Source organism: Galleria mellonella, unplaced genomic scaffold, assembly GCF_026898425.1.
Source record: "Galleria mellonella isolate WM207_F2 unplaced genomic scaffold, CSIRO_AGI_GalMel_v1 utg121, whole genome shotgun sequence".
NCBI lineage: Eukaryota > Metazoa > Arthropoda > Insecta > Lepidoptera > Pyralidae > Galleria > Galleria mellonella.
Window position 1 is genome coordinate 2,811,196 of NW_026441983.1, and position 23,467 is coordinate 2,834,662.

At 38.6% G+C, this 23,467-nt stretch overlaps 1 protein-coding gene across 1 annotated transcript; it reads right to left on the reverse strand.

Annotated features, from left to right (window-relative positions):
* Positions 1-977: 977 nt before the first annotated feature.
* LOC113510025 (transferrin-like) lies at positions 978-22,491 on the reverse strand. The gene is made up of 11 exons (XM_052898347.1): positions 22,192-22,491; positions 11,198-11,306; positions 10,707-10,834; positions 9,251-9,402; positions 7,026-7,170; positions 6,412-6,560; positions 5,384-5,517; positions 4,219-4,431; positions 3,350-3,547; positions 2,109-2,518; positions 978-1,506 (listed from the first exon to the last, which is right to left on the reverse strand). The coding sequence occupies exons 1-11, from the start codon at positions 22,271-22,273 to the stop codon at positions 1,043-1,045; spliced, it is 2,184 nt and encodes a 727-aa protein (XP_052754307.1). The 5' UTR covers positions 22,274-22,491; the 3' UTR covers positions 978-1,042.
* Between the last annotated feature and the right edge of the window lie 976 nt (positions 22,492-23,467).

The following is a 23,467-nucleotide window of genomic DNA, read 5'->3' on the forward strand; positions in this document are numbered from 1 at the left end:
ATAAAAAAAGTTATATCAATATAAAGAATGACATATAAAAAAAACTGATCAGATGAAATTGGCTGAAACTTTTTTATTACATTATATATTGATTTTTTAAAATGCTGTCTACTCGTGCGAAGCCGGGTCGAATCGCTAGTGACGAATATGTTAAAAATCTGTTATCCAAAAAATAATATCGAATTACACTCTTTTAACATATTCGAAAATAAAATCTATATGGGCGATATCGAAATGGATGATATACGAACCTTTCTTCCACCATCAATGTCCAGAGAAATCTAATATATATATATATATATCCGATCGGTTTCCATATTCCCATGCCTAATTACTGGCAATGGGAACTAAAGACAACATCGTTAACAAATCCTACCTGGGGGAAGCCAAATTAGCTTAATAATTCAATTTTGACAAGGTATCCCATAATATTAACCCTAGAGGGAACAGATACTTGGTCCGCATTGCTCGCAAAATGCAACGCAATAGCTTACTCCTTGCTCGTAAAACTATTTGTTACATGAATTCTCAATATTATCCAAATTTCACCAAGAAAAATGTAGGAGTGTCATTTCTACCTAATCTATATATTTTATGACAATAAATAATTTATTATAATAATTTATTTATTCTCATAAAAATAATCTAATGGACAGAAAATAACTGATCTACTCGTTTAGCAGAAATAACTTGGGTGGGGATAGGGTTTTTTTTTGGTGGATAAAAATGGTATGGTAACCCTGCGCTAACGGGATACGCTGGCGGAGCACCAGTGAAGGGTGATAGATGAGAATGAAAATAGGCCAGTTAGTAGCCCATCATGATGAATTCAACAGGAATTAACCATGATAGTTTGTAGTTATATTACTAGCAATAGGATTCTTAGTCTCCATTACTAACAATCTCTTTTCCCCCCGGGTGGGCATCGGGTAATCACTATGTAAAAAAAGAAAACAGAAAAATAAAAAAAATGCAAATTGGTATTGAACAATATAATTATAATAAATCATATACAAAAATCTTTAATTGCGCTAAAATTACATTAAGTTCTTATAACATAAACGACTAGAGAAAGTATAAGTAAAATACTTGGTTTCATATTGGCGCCAAAACTTCCCACGAAGTCAGAACTTCGACAGCTGTCAATGTTTGAATTTCGAAGGCTGCGTTCCAAATTTAAAGGGATGTTATCGTACGGATGCGTGTTCAACATGTCGTCCGTGGCTAACATTTTCGTGTCATTATGGAACAAAATATTTAATTTAAAGTTGAATGGACCATACATAGAGAACATGGCGTTGTGGAACGGATAGTGTTTGCCAAACAACTGATCCAATTTCGTGAAAACATTTATGATTTCCTGGCGTCTCATCGTTGTTAAATTCTTTGATGCTAAAATATGGCCAATGTTCGACCAGCTTATGAAGCAGTATTTCTTATTTTCCTCGGGGCAAACTGGTACTAATTTCTTTTGGCTACTCGCCCAGTCTTCTGTAATTTGTTGAGCTGCAATTTTAAAAAAAAATTGTCTATGCTTATCAACCGACATTAAAAAAAGATGAGGCTCTCTATTCGGTTTAATTTTAAATTTTGTCACCTCACAATTGTGTCGTTTATAAACTTTTTGAGGCTTTGCTCCGAAGAATTGAAACGGGGAAAAATTGTGACAAGATCATCATGTACATCCAATTTTTTGTAATACTATCACAAAAAAGTGGATAATTCAAGTTTTTTTTTTATGCTACAAAAATGGGGATGAGTACTACAATGGGTTTATTACCCAAAAAGGCACATTAAGGTTTCTTCAGAGTCGGCAACGCCCACGTGACACGCCTAGTGTTACAGGCGGCCATAGGCTGCAGTAACCGTTTACTATCAGATGGTTGTATATAAGTTTGCCACCTTCGTGGTATAAAAAAAATATAAGCAGACTGACGGTCCACTTGATGGAAGTGGAACACCACCGCCTATAGACATGAACAGCACCATGGAGACCACAAAATAAATGGTGACTTCCATAGCACACTTCGTGCCTTGCCTTTTCTGAGGATTAAGGACTTAAAATATATTAAGATGGCTTAGAATAAAATGGATTAAAAAACACAAACCTGTATACATATTGTAAGTGTTCATACTTATAAACGCTACATCACTCTTTCCCTCGATAACTGCTCTCAACGCTGGCAATTCTCCAGCCATGATAACCCCATCATCAGTGTAACAACTCTTGGTCAGCTTCTTTATAACATTCCTGCTAACATTATGGCTCTCGATACCAGGAGCGCATACTTCTGCGAAGTACTGTCCCATGTCGCCGCAAGTCAGGTTATCTTTTCTCATGAAATATCTAACAACGGAGTGCCAAGCGACACCGTCGTAGCTCGGGAAGGAAGCCTTTTTGCCTTTGAGCATTGACATGTCGGTTATGCCAGCGTCGGCGCGGACTACGGCGACCACAGTGCTGGTTCTCTCCACGATTGGTGTGGCTTCGTGAAGTACTGGTGCTACTGAGTAATCCCTGAAACAAGGCGCCAGTTTTACAATGGACATCTTCTACTGGTGCATATTGGCGGGGCATCAGTGATGTTTGATATGTGGGGATGAATGCAGTTGATTTTTTGACCGCGCCACGCTTTAAAAGTGGTGATACAGTATCAATAAAGGATAGAAAATTCGACGTTAAAATGAGCGGACCCCTGATGACTTTTTCTATTAACGAGAAGGGGAGTTAGGAGAGTTGAAATTTTCAAATTAAAGTGTTTATTATAGAAAATACTATAAATATATGCTAAGTTTACTTTGGGTGTATCACAAAAATATGGAGATTCGAGCTACTCGATTTCTTTAACCGTTAGAGATAGAAATTTGAAAATAAGCCACAATAAGTAGTATGACGCAAAATGTAGATTTAAAAAAAAATGTCAAATTTGAAAAAACTGCAGATTCGTAAATTTGCCATAGAGGTGAATATTACACATATATATATATATATATATATATATATATATATATATATATATATATATATATATATATATATATATATGTATGTATATTTTTTTGGATAATAAACTTTTAACATATTCGTCAATGGATCATCATCATCATCATTTCAACCGTTCACTGTCCATTGCTGGATATAAGCCTTCTCCATAAGGGGAGTTTTGCCATTAGTTGTCACGCTTGGCAGTCGGGTTGGCAGTATATAGATATGACAAAGGTAGGTAAGTATATAAACATATATATTATGGGTTATATATAGCAATATCTATGTATTTTTGTTCACTCCTAGCTCCCTGGCCCCATTGAATACGTCAATATTTAAATCTCAAATTTGGACAGTACTGACCTCATCGCCGCCACAAGCCACTCGCTGCTGGTGATCACCACATCGCTCGCGCCCCTGGCGACAGCGTGTAGACAGTCCCGAGTGCTGCCCCCTAGGGAGCACTGGAGGGGCGGCGCGATGCCGTACACCGCGCCTGCCTCGCTCAGCCACTCGCATTTGTTCTTCTCCAATATCGTCGTTGTGCACAGGGTGATGTGCCTGTAAGGACAAATGGCACCAATAAATAAATACCACTGGAGATATATTTAGCGTCACCTAGTTCCAAACTAAATAAAGCTAATTTTTTATCATACTTAGAATGGCAAACAAGCTAATGGCCTGCCTGATGGTATGTGGCAACCGTGGTAACAGCACCATGAATCTTATATATAGTGTTTTTTTTTTATACAACTTAGAATGGCAAACAAGCTGACGGCCCACCTGGTGGAAAGTGGTAACCGTTGCCTATAGACATGAGCAGTACCATGTATATAACAGAGTATACTGTTTCGCCCATGATACCCCCCCCCCATGCGTTGCCATTCCTGAGGACTCAGGTGTTATTCCTCTGTACCCAGTAAATTCACGCCATATCCCACCCTTTAAACATAAACACAGCCATGCAAACACAACTGCTTCACGGTTGAAACACGAATGGGACAGAGGTACCCAATCAATCGACTTTTGTACAAAGTCTCCCTCTGTTGAACTAGCTATCCAAGCATTCATCATCTGTTCTCAACTACACTACAATCAGAAAAAGGACTCAACAAGACTATACACTTTTTCTTTTTTTATGATATAGTCTATGAACCACAGACAATAAATAAATAAAATTAGTGTTGCCATACACTTGCATTATTACCTTAACATTTTCTTATTAAAATTACCTGGGTGGATCACATCCGCTCTGACTGTAAGCCTCCCTGAAGCCCTTAGCTCTGGCCAGGTAGTCCATAGGCGTTACTGGCGGCTGCAGTGGATCCGGCAGACCGAGGTGTATCTCGAGAAGCGCTGCCAAAGCACCACGCCAATGATGATCCACCAGAACTGAACTCGCTCTCAGGGAGCTAGCTAGAGCTGCCACGGATTCAGCTGATTTCCTGAAAAAAAATATTTTCGCAAATGAATAACTTTATTATTTCCGAAATTTATTTAAAAAAATTAAAATTTCGTAAATACTCGTAATTTGTCAAAAGTCGACCAAACCTAAGTGGGATTGGGCGGATCGCATTAACCACATGAGTCCCAATAAGTGGGTAAAGGATTGCACCTGTACTGTCCTTGGGTACCTACAGCTGGCCAACGTCGCCGAGGCTGGTTCAAGAAGCGATGACTCGATGACTGAGATTTTTTTTATACAACTTAGAATGGCAAACAAGCTGACGGCCCACCTAATGGAAAGTGCTAACCGTCACCTATAGACATGAGCAGTACCGTAGACATCACAGAGTATACCGTTTCGCCCATGATACCCCCCATGCGTTGCCATTCCTGAGGACTCAGGTGTTACTCCTCTGTACCCTGTAAATTCACTGCCATATCCCACCCTTCAAACTGAAACACAGCCATGCAAACAACAGCTTTACAGTGGAAACATGAACGAGACAGAGGTGCTTGAGCAATCGACTTTTGTATAAAGTCTCCCTCTGGTCTGGTTGGTTTGAGGTGGGGCAGAACTTTTGAAAGGCGATGCGGAAGATCTTTGCGCAGCAGTGAGACAATATCGTCAAATCAACCGTTAACTGTCCCCTTCTGAACATAGGCCTCATCTTTGGAAGGTTTTGCCAGTAGTTGCTACGCTTGGCAGGCGGTTTGGTAAACGCAGTTAGGCTTTGGTGATGTTTTAAGAGAGACGCTGCTGCCTATCCTTCGAGCATTCCCTTATTCGCTTCAGACGATACTTACTGGGAAAGAAAGGGATGACCTATTCCATGCCGGAACCACATAGCAAATTCCCATTTAAAAACGCCATAAGAATTTTAATCCGCAAAAGGCTTTTCCCCATAAAAAAGTATTGCTACCTCTATTTTGTTTGACAAAAATTGAATTTACCGTTTAGCAACGATGACGGGCCAGGGTCTGTGCAACCAGACGCAGGGCTCTGAGCCGTCGAGGTCCATGAAGGAACCGTCGCGACAGAGGTACGCGAAGCGGTCCGCTGACGCGTGCCCCTCTCTTTGGGTCAGCTGAAATGTTAACGTGTTATAAGCATAAAATACCAATAGGACTCATATACATTACCCGAAGAAGGTAAAAACCCTTAACAATTTTAAAATAAAAAAATTAAAAAAATATTTCTGCATCGACTTCAAAAAGAAGGAAGTTCTCAATTTGGTTGCATGTTTTTTTAATGTTTGTTTACTGTAACTTCGTCAGTTGTAAATCGATTTGGGAAAAAAAAAAAAAACAACTTCAATTGTGCCAAAACCAGTTTTGATTTAAAAACTAAATTTCAGAAACGAATTTTGATAAAATTTCTATGGGACCTAATTTAAGGCATATCCTTTAAGATAAAAAAATCCCATTTTATTTATGACTAAGTTCTGAGGTGACAAAAAATGCAAACGCATTGAGAATCTCATTTCTTTTTTGAAGTCGGTTGAAAATTGTTGCAATCATTAACTGTCCACTGCTGAACATAGCCATAGGCTGGAGGATTGCCAGTAGTTGCCACGCTTGGCAGGCAGGTTGGCAACCGTAGTTAGGCTTTTAGTGATATTTTAAAAGGAACGCTGTTGCGCATTCCTCGACTTTCAGCTCCCTTGATCACCTCTCACGATATCCATGGCAAAGGAAGAGGAGATCTATTCCGGGATCTAGAAGGGGAAAGGGATTGTTAGTAATGGGGAGGTCCATCTCTATCAATATACCTTATCAGGTCGACTTCCACGCGGATCCTCCTGGAAACCTTCGTGACTAATTTATCGTTGAATTCGTCATGATGAGCTAACTGACCTGCCTTTTCATTCTCACCTATTGTCCCTCACTGGTGCCCCGCCAGTGTATACCAATAGCGCAGGTGGGGTACCATTCCATTATCATATATCAAAAAATCCGGGACCTGCACGCTGAGTACTCACCCCAAAATAAGTCTGGACATCTTCCAACTCAGCCCACGTGACATCTCCAACCTCCGCCAGACACGTGAGGGCGCCCTGATTGCCCCAGTAGGGGTCGTTGGTGTCGCAGCGGCCGCCGCAAGCCGCGCACAGCGACCGATAACGGCGCTCTAAGAATTAATTAATTTTTCGTGACAAGATATTTTATAAAAATTTTCATGACATATTTTTTTTTATTTATCTTATGCATACATTTCCCACGAAATGTTTTCAGTTTGAAATGATGAAGGTCAGTTTTTTTTATATAACTTAGAATGGCAAATAAGCTGACGGCCCACCTGATGGAACGTGGTAACCGTCGCCTATAGACATGAGCAGTACCGTGAACATAACAGAGTATACTGTTTCGCCCATGATACACCCCATGCGTTACCATTCCTGAGGACTCAGGTGTTATTCCTCTGTACCCTGTAAATTCATTGTCATATCCCACCCTTCAAACTGAAACACAGCCATGCAAACACAACAGCTTTACAGTGGAAACATGAATGAGACAGAGGTGCCCAAGTAAACTACTTTTGTACAGTCTCCCTCAGTTTATGCAGCATGCTTTGTATTATGAAAAAAAATCTTACTGAGTTCAGCATCTCGCCATTGGTCCGGCACCCAAGGACCAGCCTTACACGCCTTCCCGAAGAACTGGGCCAGCGACTTGATACGGTTTTCAGTGAGCGATAATTTCGGATCACACGCTCTCTCCAACACCAAGGACTCCAAATACTGTAAAGAAATTAATAAAATTATTAGTTTTAAGCTATTTGTAGTTTTAAGCTAGCGTAACATTAGGCCATCTTCGGTCGTCGATCAACCGCGACGGAACGTCAATATATCATATTGCTTACAATTTTCTACTCTGAACACACTACACAAGATTGGTTTTCACCTGGACTTTGATTGTGGTCATTAAGTCTAAGTTACATCGCTAAACGCTCGCACTCGACGTCTGATTGGTCATCGGGGCGCGGATCTTCGGTCGGAGGAAGATCGGCAACAATGCATTGCACGTATTCTTATGGGATGCGCCACATTCGGTGGACGATTTAAATCGACTGTACTTATTTTCTGGAGAAAATTTTCGTGACGTCCACGTCAAGAAAATTTTTGCACCGAAGCGCCAGATACAAGCAGGGTCTTAATATTATTTCCCCTTGTTGGCCTGGCATAAAAGGCCTATAAAAGGTACATATATACTCTCAACTGTGTGTCTTTTGCGTATAATTAAAAGCTCTGTTCGCATCCTGACTTGGGCACTAGACAATTCTAGGATAGACACGACTTCATTGTTAAATACGCTCATGCCTGCCGTTGGCTTACTCTGTTTAAACGGGATATATTAATCGACCCGGATAAAGAGTAAACTTAATCCTCCTGTACCCTAAACTCCTAATTTCATGATAATTGGTTTAATTGTTAAGGTATTAAGAGAAAATAAATTCACTTTCACATTTATTATAGTTCTCATGTCAGCCTTTAACTGTACATTGTTGAACAATAAGCCTTCGGGGGTTTTGCCACTAGTTGCCAAGCTAGGCAGGTGGATTTGAAACCGCAGTTAGGCTTTGGAGATGTTTTAAGGGGGACGCTGTTGTCCATCCTTCCTTAGTTGTCTCATACGACACCTACAAGAAAGGAAGGAGTGACCTGTTCTATGCCGGGACCACACGGCACATTATTATAATTACAATGTCGTAATGTTTTTTTAATAATCTTTAAATAAAAAAAAAACAGTACCATAATGAATGAATGAAAACTCTATATTGTTACCCTCAAAAATTGTCAAAATTATATGTTTATATTTTTTAAACTACGCAACGAATATTATTACGGTTTTCATCCATATATAAAGTGATTCAAAATGAAGGTCCCGAATACGTCACTAGCGTTTAATATTCAATTACTTTGAAAATATATTCATAAATTGTAACATAGCCATGAAAAATATATTGAATTGTACGTTGGAAAAACAAAGGAGTTTCCTCTTGGTAGGTTTGCTAATAAAAAAAAATAATTATGTCATTAAATAACACAGATTATAAAACGGATAACACTATCTACAGTTGTTATGGCAATTTGCATTAATAAAGGTTGCATAATAATTAATAGTCAGGTAATTTGTGTCAATCTGGAAGCGAAGAGAGATTTATTACAAGAAGGTCTCGATACTAGGTCTAACTAGTAAAGTATTCTTACAAAATAAACAGATTTTCCTCAGCATTAAGCAGTTTTTGCTCCGCAAAGATTCTATTATTACAAAGAACCAGCCAGACCACCAAGAGATTTTGTTTACCAGAGGTAAATTTTGTATAAAAGTCGTTTGCTTAGGTACCTCTGTCCCATTCGTGTTTCTACCGTAAAGTAGTTGTGTTTGCATAGCTGTTCGGTTTGATGGGTGGGATATGGCAGTGAATTTACAGGGTAAAAACATTTTTAAAGCCTGACAGCCTTTATTGAGGAATAGTTTTATTCACTTGAAGATTATTTTAATGCAAAATTTTAGAAACAAATTCCAAATATTTGCATGCCATACGGTTGAATACAGAGTCTTTACTTTAACATTAAAAATGTCTTATGTGTTACCCTGTGTTTGAGCAAATAAAGTTCATTTATTCATCAATAATCAAACAAACAAGCAAACAGATCGATAAAATTTTTAAAAAATATTGTTTTAGCATCGATAAATACTTTATGTGGCCACATAAAGATTTGATCAATATCGGTTCAGAAGTTTAAGCATTAAAATGAAAATAGTCCGTTATGTCACTAGTAAAGTTTTGAAAGTCGACATTTGAAATGAACTTACCCCAGACAGTGTGTCGCTCATCGGTCGTATATCGTCCACACCCACTCCTGGGTGGCAAAGGGTGGCGTTTTGCATGACAGCATGCAGAGACGTCATCCCGTCCAATAAAATGCGACGATTCGCGACCGCCACTACCGATCTTTCGAATGGTTCTGGAAATTTACAAAACCCGACTTCAAATCTAGCTGACATTAAAAACTTTGCATGTTTCTTAGCTAAGAATTGATGAAGATGTAATTGAAGCATCAAATGTGCTATCGGGAAGAAGGGATTGTTAGTAACGGGGTCTTAACAGCCCCATTGTTAGCAATATACTCTGTCAATATGCCCTCTGGAAACCATCATGATTATTTCTTATGGAATTCATCACGATGGGCTCGCTGATTTTTGCTTTGCTTTGATCCTCACCTATCATCCCTCACTGGTGCCCCGCCAGTGTATACCGATAGCGTAAGTGGGTTACCATTCCATTATCATCCTTTAAAAAAAATTTGATCAAAGGGAGAATTTGTACAAACACACATTTCATGGCCACTTCTGACTTGCTCGAGTTTCTATCGTGTAGCAGTTGTACTCGCATGGCTGTCTTTCGGTGTAATGAGGGTTATAGCAGTGAAATGCATTGCGTGGCTGAGATAGGTAAAATCCGAAATCTATATATTGTGTACTTCTGTACATTGATGACCACCCATTACGATATCGCCCATACCAGTCGGATATCTATATTCAATATAAACGCGTTCATCTTTTCGGTATTATATTTTGGATAACCGATATCTAATAAATCTGTTTTTGGGCCAATATATGTATAGATTGTAACTACAAGATACCTATCCTTATTGTATAATTATATAAGATCACAGACAGAGGAACGACACCACATGAGAGGTACCAAAGATCATCACAGATTTTTTTTTATACAACTTAGAATGGCAAACAAGCTGGCGGCCCACCTGATGTAAAGTGGTAACCGTCGCCTATAAACATGAGCAGTATCATGGACATAACAGAGTATACTGTTTCGCCCATGATACCTTCCATGCGTTGCCATTCCTGAGGAGGGTGTTATTCCTCTGTACCCTGTAAATTCACGCCATATCCCACCCTTCAAAACACCCATGCTAACACAACTGCTTCACAGTAAAATCACGAATGGGACAGAGGTACCCAAGCAATCGATTCTTGTACAGTCTCCCTCTGATAAAAGTTATGTGTAGAAATTATGTGTCATAATGTCTATGGCTTTATTCATGTCTCTAGATGCACCACAGCCGTAGCTAAAGAAGGAAGGGAGGGGGGGAAATTGACGGGCAATGCCCTACTATATGTCCATGGTACTGCTCATGTGTATAAGCAACGATTGCCACTTTCCATCAAGCGGGCCGTCAGCCTGTTTGCCATTCTAAGTTGCATAAAAAAAAATTAAAAAAAAAGTTAAAAACAATCGAAAACACACTCGGTTTACTCCTCAGCTCGTTGGTGACCAGTACGTCTACTCCTGCCCATTGCGCAGCAACCAGGTCTTCCGGACTGAAGACGCCGAAGTCCACTGTGCCTTTGCTGATACGTCGCAAGCAGTCCAACCTGAGAAGAAAGGGAGAAAGGGATTGTTAGTAATGGGGTCTAACTGCTCCCTTGCTAGGAATATACTTTTTTTAATGGGTGATAATGGAATGGCAACCCCGCCCGCGCTATTGGTATACACAGGCGGGGCAATTGGTAAACGAGAGGAATAAGGGACTTATGTGGTAAGGCAAAGGGGTGGGGGGGGGACACTGCAGTACTAATATTTACTAATAGCTAATGTTATTTGTGTGCTGTAAGTGATGCAAATAAATTCTATATCTACCTATCAACCAATGGGGACGCTAGCCCCATTACTAACAATTCCATTTCCCCAACGTAAATGGAGATAACGATGATAGAAGAAACCTTATGGTACTTTACCTATCAGTACCAAGGACACACTCGACCTTGGAGTCCTCCTGATCAAGTATGGGGCAGTGCCGCGCGGCGCGCTTGTATGTGCCGCGCCCCTCCACTATGCATAGTCGTACTGTAAAAAAAAAAATTACTAATATCGTAAGCTGGGGGGAAAGGGATTGTTAGTAATGGAGACTAAGAATCCCATTGCTAACAATATACCCAACCAGGTCGACCTCCTCGCGGTTCTCCCTGGAAACTATCATGGTTAATTCCTGATGAATTCATCATGATGTGCTAACTGGCCTGTTTTCATTCTCATCTATCACCCTTCACTGGTGCCTTGCCAGCGTATCCCGTTAGCGCGGGCGGAGTTAACATTTCATTTTCATCCAATAAAAAAAAATATCGTAAACTACCTGTTACCCGCGGTTTCGCGTGAGAGTAAGTATATAAAGTACTCTATATGTTTAGATTATATAGATAGATTATCAGAGGGAGACATTGTACAAAAGTCGTTTGCTTGGGCACCTCTGTCCCATTCGTGTTTCTACCGTGAAGCAGTTGTGTTTTCATAGTTTTTTTTTTATGGGTGAAAATGGTATGGTAACCCCGCCTAACCCGCCGCCGTATCCGGTAACGGTATACGCTGGCGGAGCACCAGTGAAGGGTGATAGATGAGAATGAAAACAGGCCAGTTAGCCCATCATGATGAATTCATCAGGAATTAACCATGATAGGTCGACCTGGTTGGGTATATTGCTAAGAATAGGCTTCTCAGTCTCCATTACTAACAATCCCTTTCCCTCCGCATTATTGTGTTTAGGTATAAAGGGTGAGATATGACAGTGCATTGACAGGGTACAGGCGAATAACTCTACCGCTTGTACAACGGATTATGCTCAGAGGAATTGTTCAATATGATACCCACGGCCACTTTCTACCATCGTACGGCTCGCCATCGACAGGGAATTCATCCTCATGTCCTACAGCCTCAATGGTCGCGTACAACGCGGTTTCAGAGATGTTTCCTCCCACGAACACTCAGGTTATGGAATGAGCCCCCTGCCGAGGTTTTCCCAAGAGACTACAGCATGGGGTTCATTAAAAGAGGGGTAAAGAGGTTTCTTTAGGGTCGGCAACGCGCGCGTAATACCTCTGGTATTGCAGGCGTTCATAGGCTACGGTAACCGCTTTCCATTAGGTGGGCCGTATGCTTGTTTGCCATCTCATTGGTATATTTTTTTCTATGTAACATAGAATGGTAGTCTTAAAAGAAATAAGGTCAAAACCACGTCAAAACCATGGTTTGTAAGCTATGCGTAGGTGCTTCTTATTTTTCCACGCAACCTGTCAGACGCGAACAATGCTTCGTAATGAAGATTAAGACGCCATTTTTATTTTTATATTTCAAGGTACATATACGTTTTGTGCAATTGTTAATTTATTTGTAAGGCTAATTAATAATATAATAATGAAATTGCATCGTGAAGGATTTCTTTTGTGTATCTCTTCTGTTATCTATACATACATATCTGTATATTAAAACTGTATATAAGTAGGTACTAAGTATATATTGCTCCATAATTATGAGCGTCCATAACTTTAGCTTGATGAAATGTGGCAACGGCGTAATTATCTGTCAATATTCATAAACAATTGTAGAGTCAATATTTCTGACTGTATATAAATAAATATTAAAAAAAAACAACCATATTGAAATCTTCCACCTTTTTTTAAGTCGGTTTAAAAAGCGACTTACACGAAGATAAACAACAAGATGTTTCATATTCTAAATTCTACACGCACGATCCCAAGTTCTGAATTCAAATATTTTAAAAATTCAACACGCATAATTCCATGTTCTAAATTCAAATATTTTAAAATCTAATGACATCATGTTTGCAACAAAATAGCAGTGGCCTGTCTGTAATACCGTCGTCATTATTTTAAAATAAGAACAGTGAAATTTACAAGTTTTATTTTATAAATATATATATTTTTTTTAATTAACAGTTAATGCAAAGACAAACGCTAACAGATTTCATAATTAACGAAATATTTCTAAGTAATAAGTAACCGGTGCGTCATCTAGGTACATCGTTATTGCGCAAGGAAGTAATTCGTGTATTTTACATTGGAAATTGATATATCAGTCTATCGCAATAAAGTCCAAAATTTAATACACGTGTAATTATAATATACATTTAGAGGAAAACCTTGTAAAAGCTAATAAATATTTCAAAACAAATAACTATATATAAATATATATATTAGTCAGTCATTATATTGTTATTAAATACAGGTAAATAATTTGTTGCATTATTATTAGATGCTAGCTTTATCCCGCGGCTTCGCCCGTGATCGCTGAATCCTTAATATTATTTAAAATATTAAAAAAAAAATGTGAAAGTGAGTTTGCTTGTTTTTTTTTTCTTAATGATAATATAAAAAAAATTATAATCGACTCGATTGACTAACCGATTGAATAGCAAGTTATACGAGGTCTGTCCGGAAAGTTCGTATAAAAGTGTTCTGGAATGCGAGAAAGAGGAGTGGGGAGGCCAGGTAAGCGCAGGACCCCTTCCTTATGTCCCTAACAATGCTTCAGTTCTGGTCTGACCGCCGTGCGGTGCGAACTGGCTTGTCACGCCATCTGTGAAGTTACCTCTTAACGAAACCCCGTCGGCATGGAGCCCGCTTCCGTTGAAGAGCAGCGCGTCGTAATCAAGTTTCTCTCGAAACTCGGCAAGAATGGCCGTGAATTTGATGTCGAATTAAAATCCCAAAGCAAAGAGTGGAAGACATCCGGGGAACCACGAACAAAAAAATCAAGAAAATCCCGCTCAAATGTCAAGACAATGTTGATTGTTTTTTTCGATGTTCGGGGGATTGTCCATCAAGAATTCGTCCCTCCAGGCCAGACAGTTGATGGAAAATTCTACGTCGATGTGCTCAGACGCCTCAAAGCTCGTGTGGCACGAGTTCGTCCAGAATTGGCGCGAGAGGGGCGTTGGATTCTTCACCACGACAATGCCCCTGCCCACACCTCTCTTGTTGTCCGTGAGTTTTTGAGTAAAAATTCCATTACGGTGACCGAACACCCCCCTATTCGCCGGATTTGGCCCCGTGTGACTTCTTCTTGTTCCCAAAAACCAAATTGGTACTTCGGGGGCGGCATTTGGGGGACATAAATGAGATAAAAAAAGCTACGACGGGGCAGCTGAGAAACCTACAACCAGAGGACTTTCAAGGAGCCTTCTCACAGTGGAAACGACGTTGGCACAAGTGCATTATGTCACAGGGGGAGTACTTTGAAGGGGATAAAATTGATTTACCTGAATAATTGTATAATAAAATTTTTAAAAAACTTTTATACGTACTTTCCGGACAAACCTCGTAAACCGCATTGAAAAATTGTTTTTTTTTTATCTAAAGGGATATAGTTACAGATTGATCCCATAATTTTTTTATCAAAATCTTTTTTTTTTATACCACTGAGGCGGCAAACAAGCTGGCGGCCCACCTGATGGAAAGTGGTAACCGTCGCCTGTAGACATGAGCAGTAACCATGGACATAACAGAGTGTACTGTTTCGCCCATGATACCCCCCATGCGTTGCCATTCCTGAGGACTCAGGTATTATTTCGCTGTACTCTGTAAATTCACTGCCATATCCCACCCTTCAAACCGAAACACAGCCATGTAAACACAACTGGTTCACGGTTGAAACACGAATGGTACAGAGGTGGCCAAGCAAACGACTTTTGTACAAAATTCCCCTCTCCTTTTTTGTATTATTTCTTTCTTAATCTTAAATAAATTAATATTTTTTATTATCAATAATAATAATAATAAACTCTTTATTGCTTACAATAGATATGTATAGGGGGGAAGGGATTGTTAGCAATGGAGTTTGACAGCCCCATTGCTAGCAATATCTATTAGGTCAACCTCCACGTGGTTCCCCCTGGAAACCATCGTGAACAATTCTCGTTGAATTCGTCACGATGGGCTAACTGACCTGTTTCATCCTCACCTATCATCCTTCACTGGTGCCCCGCCGGTGTATACCGATAGCGCGGGTGGGGTTACTATTTCATTATCACCTATAAAGAATGGATATGTATACAAGGAGTATTTATACAGAATGTGCATATACAAAAGGCTGAATTATCGCTTAAAGCAATCTCTTATAATCAATCGCTAATAGTTTTCCCTCTCACTGCACTGTATTGTTTTTTTTTGATGGGTGAAAATGGTATGGTAACCCCGCCTGCGCTAACGGGATACGGCGGAGCACCAGTGAAGGGTGATAGGTGAGAATGAAAACAGGCCAGTTGGCCCATCATGATGAATTCATCAAGAATTGACCATGATAGTTTCCAGGGGGAGCCGCGAGGTCGACCTGGTTGGGTATATTGCTAGCAATGGGATTCTCAGTCTCCATTACTAACAATCCCTTTCCCCCGCACTGTATTGGTTGGAAGAGATCTCTCTTAGAGATAAGCCCACACTTGCTAACAAGTTGTTAAAATAATCACTGTATCTTTTATTTTACAAGTTTAATAACAACAGTTTAATAGCAGCAGTATTTCCGAACCGATACGACAACACAACCTTCAAGAAAAGAGCATATTCCTTTTTAAAAGGCTGGCAGCACACCTGCAATGCCGTAGGTGTTGTGGGTGACCATGGGCGGCGGTAGTCACTTACCATCAGGTGAGCCGCATGCTCGTTTGCCCCCTGTGTTGTATAATATATATATATATATATATATATATATATATATATATATATATATATATATATATATATATATATATATATATATATATATATATATATATTATATATAAATTTACTTAAAAATCCATATTGTAAATTCCTCCGCTGAGAATCGAACGTGAGGCTTTATTTGCTCATAGCAACGCCGCTTACTACCGCACTACTAGAGGTCAGACAAGCAGGAAAAAAGTCAAGGGTATAAATACGCTTATTTCTAGAATCAGTTTGTTGCAACTGGCCTAGCGGATAGTTAATTAACTTAATACAATCTATCTATAATGTATTATTTATGTACATATGTGTATACTATTACTAGGAAATACATAGGTGTTTTGGCCAGTAGTTGCCACGCTTGGCAGGCGGATTGGCAACTGGCAGTTAGGCTTTGATGATGTTTTAAGAGAGACGCTGCTGCACATCCCTCCACCGTAAGCCCTCTTAGTCGTTTATGACATTCACTGGAAAGGAAGAGGTCCATTCTATGCCGGGACCACACGGCAATTTTAGGGAGGGATTGCTAATGGGGAGGCTAATCTCCATTGCTAGCAATATGCCCTATCAGATCGACCCCCACGCGGTCCCTCTGGAAACCATCGTAATTAATTTCTTGTGAATTCGTCATGACAAGCCAATTGACCTGACTCCATCCTCACTTATCACCCTTCACTAATGGCCTAACAATGTCTACCGATACCGCAAGCGGGGTTATCTTATCTTATATTCGTATATGGGGTCAGCTAAGCTGTTGCACGTCGACCCATTGGGATCTTTTGTGCTTCCCCCTGCCTTATACCATCATTTCATAGATCCTTTGTGTTACCTTGACGATATCCCGCGGTTTAAGATGTCTGTAGTCCCCTGGCTCCGGATAAGCCGTTCCCAGTAGACTCATACGCATACTTGCCAACGAATCGCAGTTGCACATCAAGTGTTGTATGGATTCCGATTTCTCCCCGCACAGTCTGCACAGTGTGCCCGAAGATAGACCCATCTTGTGTAGTATATGCCTTATTGGCATAAATTTTACAAAAGAACTCAGCCCCTAGGTACACAATAATGACGTAGTCATACATGGAATTACTGTAAATACAAAATCTCATTTCTCGCAATCAGTGACACATCATATTATATTTTACTTGCCACACAGGGGTTTCCCAATGTCCACCAACTGAAAGACTGGTTAAGGAAAAATCTTGAAACTGCTTGTTATAACTGGTCTCTGGATGACATGACATTACAAATAACAGTTAGTCATGCAACGTTACGTACGATCTGGTTTTATTCATTGAGTATTAATAAACATATAGGTAGGTATTATGACAGAAACAGTTTGCAGATTTTGTTACGATAAGGAAGAAACGCCGCAGCACTTAATTTGTATATGTAGCCCACTCATATATAAACGATATATCTACTTTGGAAAATATAGTCAATATTCTGAGGAGATAAAAAAAAATTTAAAAAAAAAATTAAAATTTCTATCACTGATAGGAACTAGCAACGAATTTTAAGAAAGGGCGAGCATAAACGATCATGGTAAGGTCGCACTGTCACAGACTCTTCTGGCTGAAAAAAGCCCCTTTTTTAATAATAATAATAGATATTATAATAGCGAATTAGAAGTTCTTACCTGTGACATCGTCCGCGTGACTGGACTATGTCACAGGAATGCCCAATGACCAGGATAAACAGTATAGTACATGTATACCAAATTTCATTTTAATTGATACAGCCGTTAAACCGTTGAGAGATAACAAACAAAGTCACTTTCACATTTATAATATTAATGAAGTAATAATTAAAAACTATTAACTAGACTAAAAATATCTTATTGTTTCCTAAAAACTAGAAACTTCAATCCTATTATTTTTTTTTCATATAATAAATGCGAAAGTTTGTAATGATAGATAGATAGATGTTTGTTACTATTTCACACAAAAACTACTGAACGGATTTGAATGACATTTGGTATACGGGTAGATTTTATCTTCATTTAGTACACAAAACTTTACGTACTGGTTCACGCGGACGGAACCGCGGGTTACAGGTAGTCGTAAATATCAATGAACGACAAGATCAAGTCTGTGGGTGCATTAAAATTATTTAAATTTAGAACGCGGAATTACAATAGATACATTGAAAATATTTAAATTCAGAACGCGGAATTGTGTGTTTGCGAGTCGATTTTATTTCGCTACAACCTATAGATTAAAGATAATACCTGCAGCAAGTAATATCTTTGATTTAAAAACAAAAATAGGAGCACAATATGCGGAACGGACTCGGGAGTAATAACATTATTGATTGTAAAAAGAATTAGACGATGACGACGTGATTATGAAACATAATCACAAAAAAGTTAAGAACTTCCTTCTTTTAAAAGTTGCTTAAAAATAATAATTTTTTACACGACTGTCCAAAAAAAGGAGCGTAAGGTGTTCACAGTTCATGTATGTACGTAATTTTTTTATTCTACCATAACTTCTAATTGCTTGGACAGGTTTGGATTATATGGGGTATAATTAGAATCCTAACATCATCCTAAACGACACTGGCTATATTAAAAAAAAAAAATTCGCTTATGGCAGAGCAATCGTGTTTCTTAATTTGCATATGATGGATATGAAATTTATTAATGTTAGATGAACGTCTTTGCCTCGTAGTGCAATCCTGTAAAAAAAAAAAACACGAAAAAAAGGGCGGGAACAATAAATATTGCAATGTACACATCCTTTTCGTATGCAACTCCGGTTTTTCCATCTTGAACATATCCAATGAACTTATTTCGTACCGGCGTGAGGTCGGTCGGCCGGTACCAAGGTCGAGTGACCGGCTCGCCGTGGTTTTTTTTTCTTAAAGTCTGTCATATTACTGAACGTATGTAGATATAAAGAAAATTTAGAAGTGACCGCTTACCCGATTGCGAAGAAAAAAGGATAATGCCTAACGTGATGCGTAAAAGGATTCAGAATTTTTCTCATTTTTCAACCGACTTAAAAAAGAAGGAAGTTGTCAATTCAGTTGTAATTTTTATGTGTGTATTTTTGTATTGTGATTTAGAGCATTCCTATTTGTTTCAAATCACTTTTGGTAGTCCTCATTACTAACAATCTCTTCACCCCTAAAGTCCTTTTAAATTAACTACTACATGCTAATATGGGGTATAAAATTAGGAAGGTATTTAACATTCCACGCATTCTAACGTGTTTATGGAACGTGCCATAAGTCACGTTTCCATATCACATGTCACGCAAGGCCATGCTCACCTTTCATCTCTTATGGATGCCCGCCAGCGTAAATTATTGATTTACGCTATATTATCCTGTAAAGATACGCCTTTATTTCGGAACTAACTTCACTTTCACTTCACCTAGGGAGACTGTACAAAAGTCGATTGCTTGGGTACCTCTGTCCTATTCGTGTTTCTACCGTGAAGCAGTTGTGTTCGCATGACTGTGTTTCGGTTTAAAGGGTGGGATATGGCGTGAATTTACTGGGTACAGAGGAATAACATCCGAGTCCTCAGGAATGGCAACGCATGGGGTGTATCATAGGCGAAACAGTACACTCTGTTATGTCCATGGCTGCTATGTCCACTGCTCATGTCTATAGGCGACGGTTACCACTTTCCATCAGGTGGGCCGTCAGCTTGTTTGCCATTCTAAGTTGTATAAAAAAAAACCCAAATTTTGACTTCATAAAATTTCAATTTTGTCAGTAGTTGCCACGCTTGGCGAACTGGTTGGCAACCGCAGTTAAGCTTTGATGATGTTTTAAGAGAAACCCTACTGCCCACCCTCGACCATTAAGTCCCCTTAGTCGCCTTTACGACATGTACAGGAAAGGGTGGCTCATTCTATGCCGGGACCACACGGCGCACCAATTGTAAATAACTATAGTTTTTTTTTACAACACAGGGGGCAAACGAGCATGCGGCTCACCTGATGGTAAGTGACTACCGCCGCCCATGATCACCCACAACACCAGCGGCGTTGCAGGTGTGATGCCGGCTTTTTAAAAAGGAATATACTCTTTTCTTGAAGGTTATGTTGTCGTATCGGTTCGGAAATACTGCTGCTGGAAGTTGATTCCAAAGAGTGGTTGTGCGTGGAAGAAAGTGACTTAAAAACGCACGGTGTATGTAATAAGTGTAATTTATTATATTAATTTGTCTTAACAGAGTATAACTACAGGTAATGTTGCCATTTAATTCTCATCCAATAAAAAAGACCGTGCCGTGTCTACAATGTAAATATTCATAAATCTACTTTGTATATTTACGTATAACAAGTCCATAACTCTTTTATTCTGTTTACGAAGATAAAGGTGCGTGTTCACTGGATATACATAGACAGTGAAACCTGGTTAAGTGAGACCATAAAGGGACGTGTAAATTTATATATTTATTTATTTTTAAAAGGTACATCAACAGTGTAAATTCAGACATTAATTTTAATTGGTATACAGGGCTTGCATCTTGCATTTACACCAATTACAGATGTACACAACGTTTTCTTAAGTCATCGATTACATTATAACAAAACTGACACCAGCAAAAACAATAAAAAAAAAACATACAGGTGATAACATGAGAACGCTTAAAATATATTTTTTTTTATACAACTTAGACTGGCAAACAAGCTGACGGCCCACCTGATGGACAGTGGTAACCGTCGCCTACAGACATGAGCAGTACCATGGACATAACAGAGTATACTGTTTCGCCCATGATACCCCCCATGCATTGCCATTCTTGAGGACTCAGGTGTTATTCCTCTGTACCCAGTAAATTCACGCCATATCCCACCCTTCAAACCGGAACACAGCCATGCAAACACAACTGCTTCACGGTTGAAACACGAATGGGACAGAGGTACCCAAGCAAACGACTTTTGTACAAAGTCTATGGTCTTTTGGTCTTTGTCTTTTGGAAGTATCAGACATTGGATAAATGTCCAAGATATTAATTTTATCAAATATAAAGCATATTCACATGGTCACCAACTGATATCATTCCAAAATGACTGCATGAAGATTTCCCAGCGAACCTCATCGCCTAAACAACATTGATTTGTGGAGACTGATCGTCTTGAATTTGCGGGTAGAATAAAAATAAGTAATAAATTTAAATGCAAAATTGCCCAAGTTAGAGAGCTGATAAATTGATGTTCTTTTTTTTTAATAGGTGATCATGGAATGGTGACCCCGCCTGCGCTAATGGTATACGCTGGCGGGGCACCAGTGAGGGATGATAGGTGAGAATGAAAAGGCAGGTCATTTGGCCCATCGTAATGAATACACTTGGAATTCAGCACGATGGTTTCCAGGAGGGACCACGTGGAGGTCGACCTGACAGGGTTTATTGCTAGCAATTATACTGGTAGTCCGTATTATTAACAATCCCTCCCCCCAGCGACAGAATAATTGCAGTTGCCAACACTGCCTGCCAAGCATGACAATTAGCGGCAAAAATCCCCCTTATGAAGGAGGCCTATGTTCAACAGTGGATAGTTAACAGCTGGTATGATGACGCTGATGAATATTTAATAGTAAATCATTTAAGTTTGTGTTTCACAAAAAAAAAACCGACTTCAACCATGGCAAAATTAGTCATTTGATTTTAAAACTAAATTACAAAACTAATTTTGATAAAACTTCTATTGGAACAATTTGAAAGTATATCTTTTCAGATGAAATAAAAAAAAAAAGAATTTTCCAAATCGGTTTATAACTGACGGAGTTATAAGGTAACAAACATAAAAAAAAACTACTATAGAATTAAGTACATCCTCCTTTTTGACTTATGATTAATTTTTAATTGAACAAATTTAAAAAAAAAAAACGGGTATTTGTATATAATTAATGTACACAGCATATTGTGGATATCGGTAAATATCTGTAAATACCTACCAATTATTTTTTATCAAATCAATTAAAACTCATCGAACCGTAGATAATTTTAAAACGGCCAGGTTATAAATAATACAAATTACAAACAAAACTAAACTTTCTGTCCTAAACGTTCAAAACAGAATTGAACAACCAACATTGATCGTACAACAAAGCACCTAGATTATATACAGTATTTTTTATTTCTATTTTTTACCTTAACCTGCTATTTTTAAATAAATATAAAAAAAAAGAATACTCGCGTGTTTATGGTGAACAAAAAGTATACTTTAAATAAATAATTGGTCTTTAGTTTTATTAAAGCAGTTTTAAATACTTACAATTTCCTTGGTTTCCCGATCCTTGTGAAAACACAACACTAATACAATAAAACAAAAAAATTATCACAGACACACTTGACATTTTGTTAACAATATTAAACAAATATTTATATAAAAAAAAAACTTTTTAAAACAGCATATCTGTCAATGTTCCCGCCAAAAGTTACGTATAATTTTTTAAATTATTTTGTCATTTACATATTATATGGATAAAGTTTTAATGAATTATAGTAAAAAAAAAACTTAAGTACAAAACGTCTATTTTGCAATTTTACTGGCGCGAACTGAGCAAGTCCTCAAGGCAAATTAAACTTTATATTTTACACATATCAATACAAACCAACCTGTTTTGAAAGGTCACGATTTCCTTACAAGTTGCGATGAGTTCACAGCCAATGTATCTCGCCAGCTTTATATTGGGCAATATTTGATGGGCTGGGTACTTAACGACAATTTGAAAGGTACCTATCATTACCACGAACTATTAAATACCACAAATTACGGAATTCATAATCTAATTGACCAAGTACTTATATACGAAAAAAAAACTGTGATTTTTTTATTTGCGACAAGAGCCATCGACAAGCAAAGATATTTTTTTGTAGATTGAAAGTATTTGAATTTAGAACTCGGAATTGTGTCCACATCGTTTCTATCTCATAAAAAGGATTTTATCACTTCGTAAAGAAAAGTCATAAGGACGATTGTATTCACAAAATAAAATGTGATCAACTGAATTAAGAAACATCTCGTTTATGGAAGCCATTTAAACAAACTATAGATATTTTTATTATTATATCAGCAATTAATTGACCACTGCTGAACATAAGCCCCCCCCCCCCCCATAAAAAGGGTTTTGTCAGTATTAGCCACGCTTGCCGAACTGATTGGCAACCGCAGTTAAGCTTTGATGTTATAAGAGGGACGCTGCTGTCCATCCCTCCACCGTTAAGTAACCTTAAACGCTTCACACGACACCCATGGGAAAGGATAGGGTGGCTCATTCTATGCCGGGACCATACGACAAAATAAACTATGCACTATCATATCCTAGTCACGCGAACACTGTCGCGGGTAAATGCTAATTTGTAATAATATTTCCTTGGGGAGGAAAGGAATTGTTAGTAATGGAGACTGAGAATTCCATTGCTAGCAATATACCCAACCAGGTCGACCTCCTCGCGGTTCTCCCTGGAAACTATCATGGTTAATTCCTGATGAATTTATCATGATGGGCTAACTGGCCTGTTTTCATTCTCATCTATCACCCTTCACT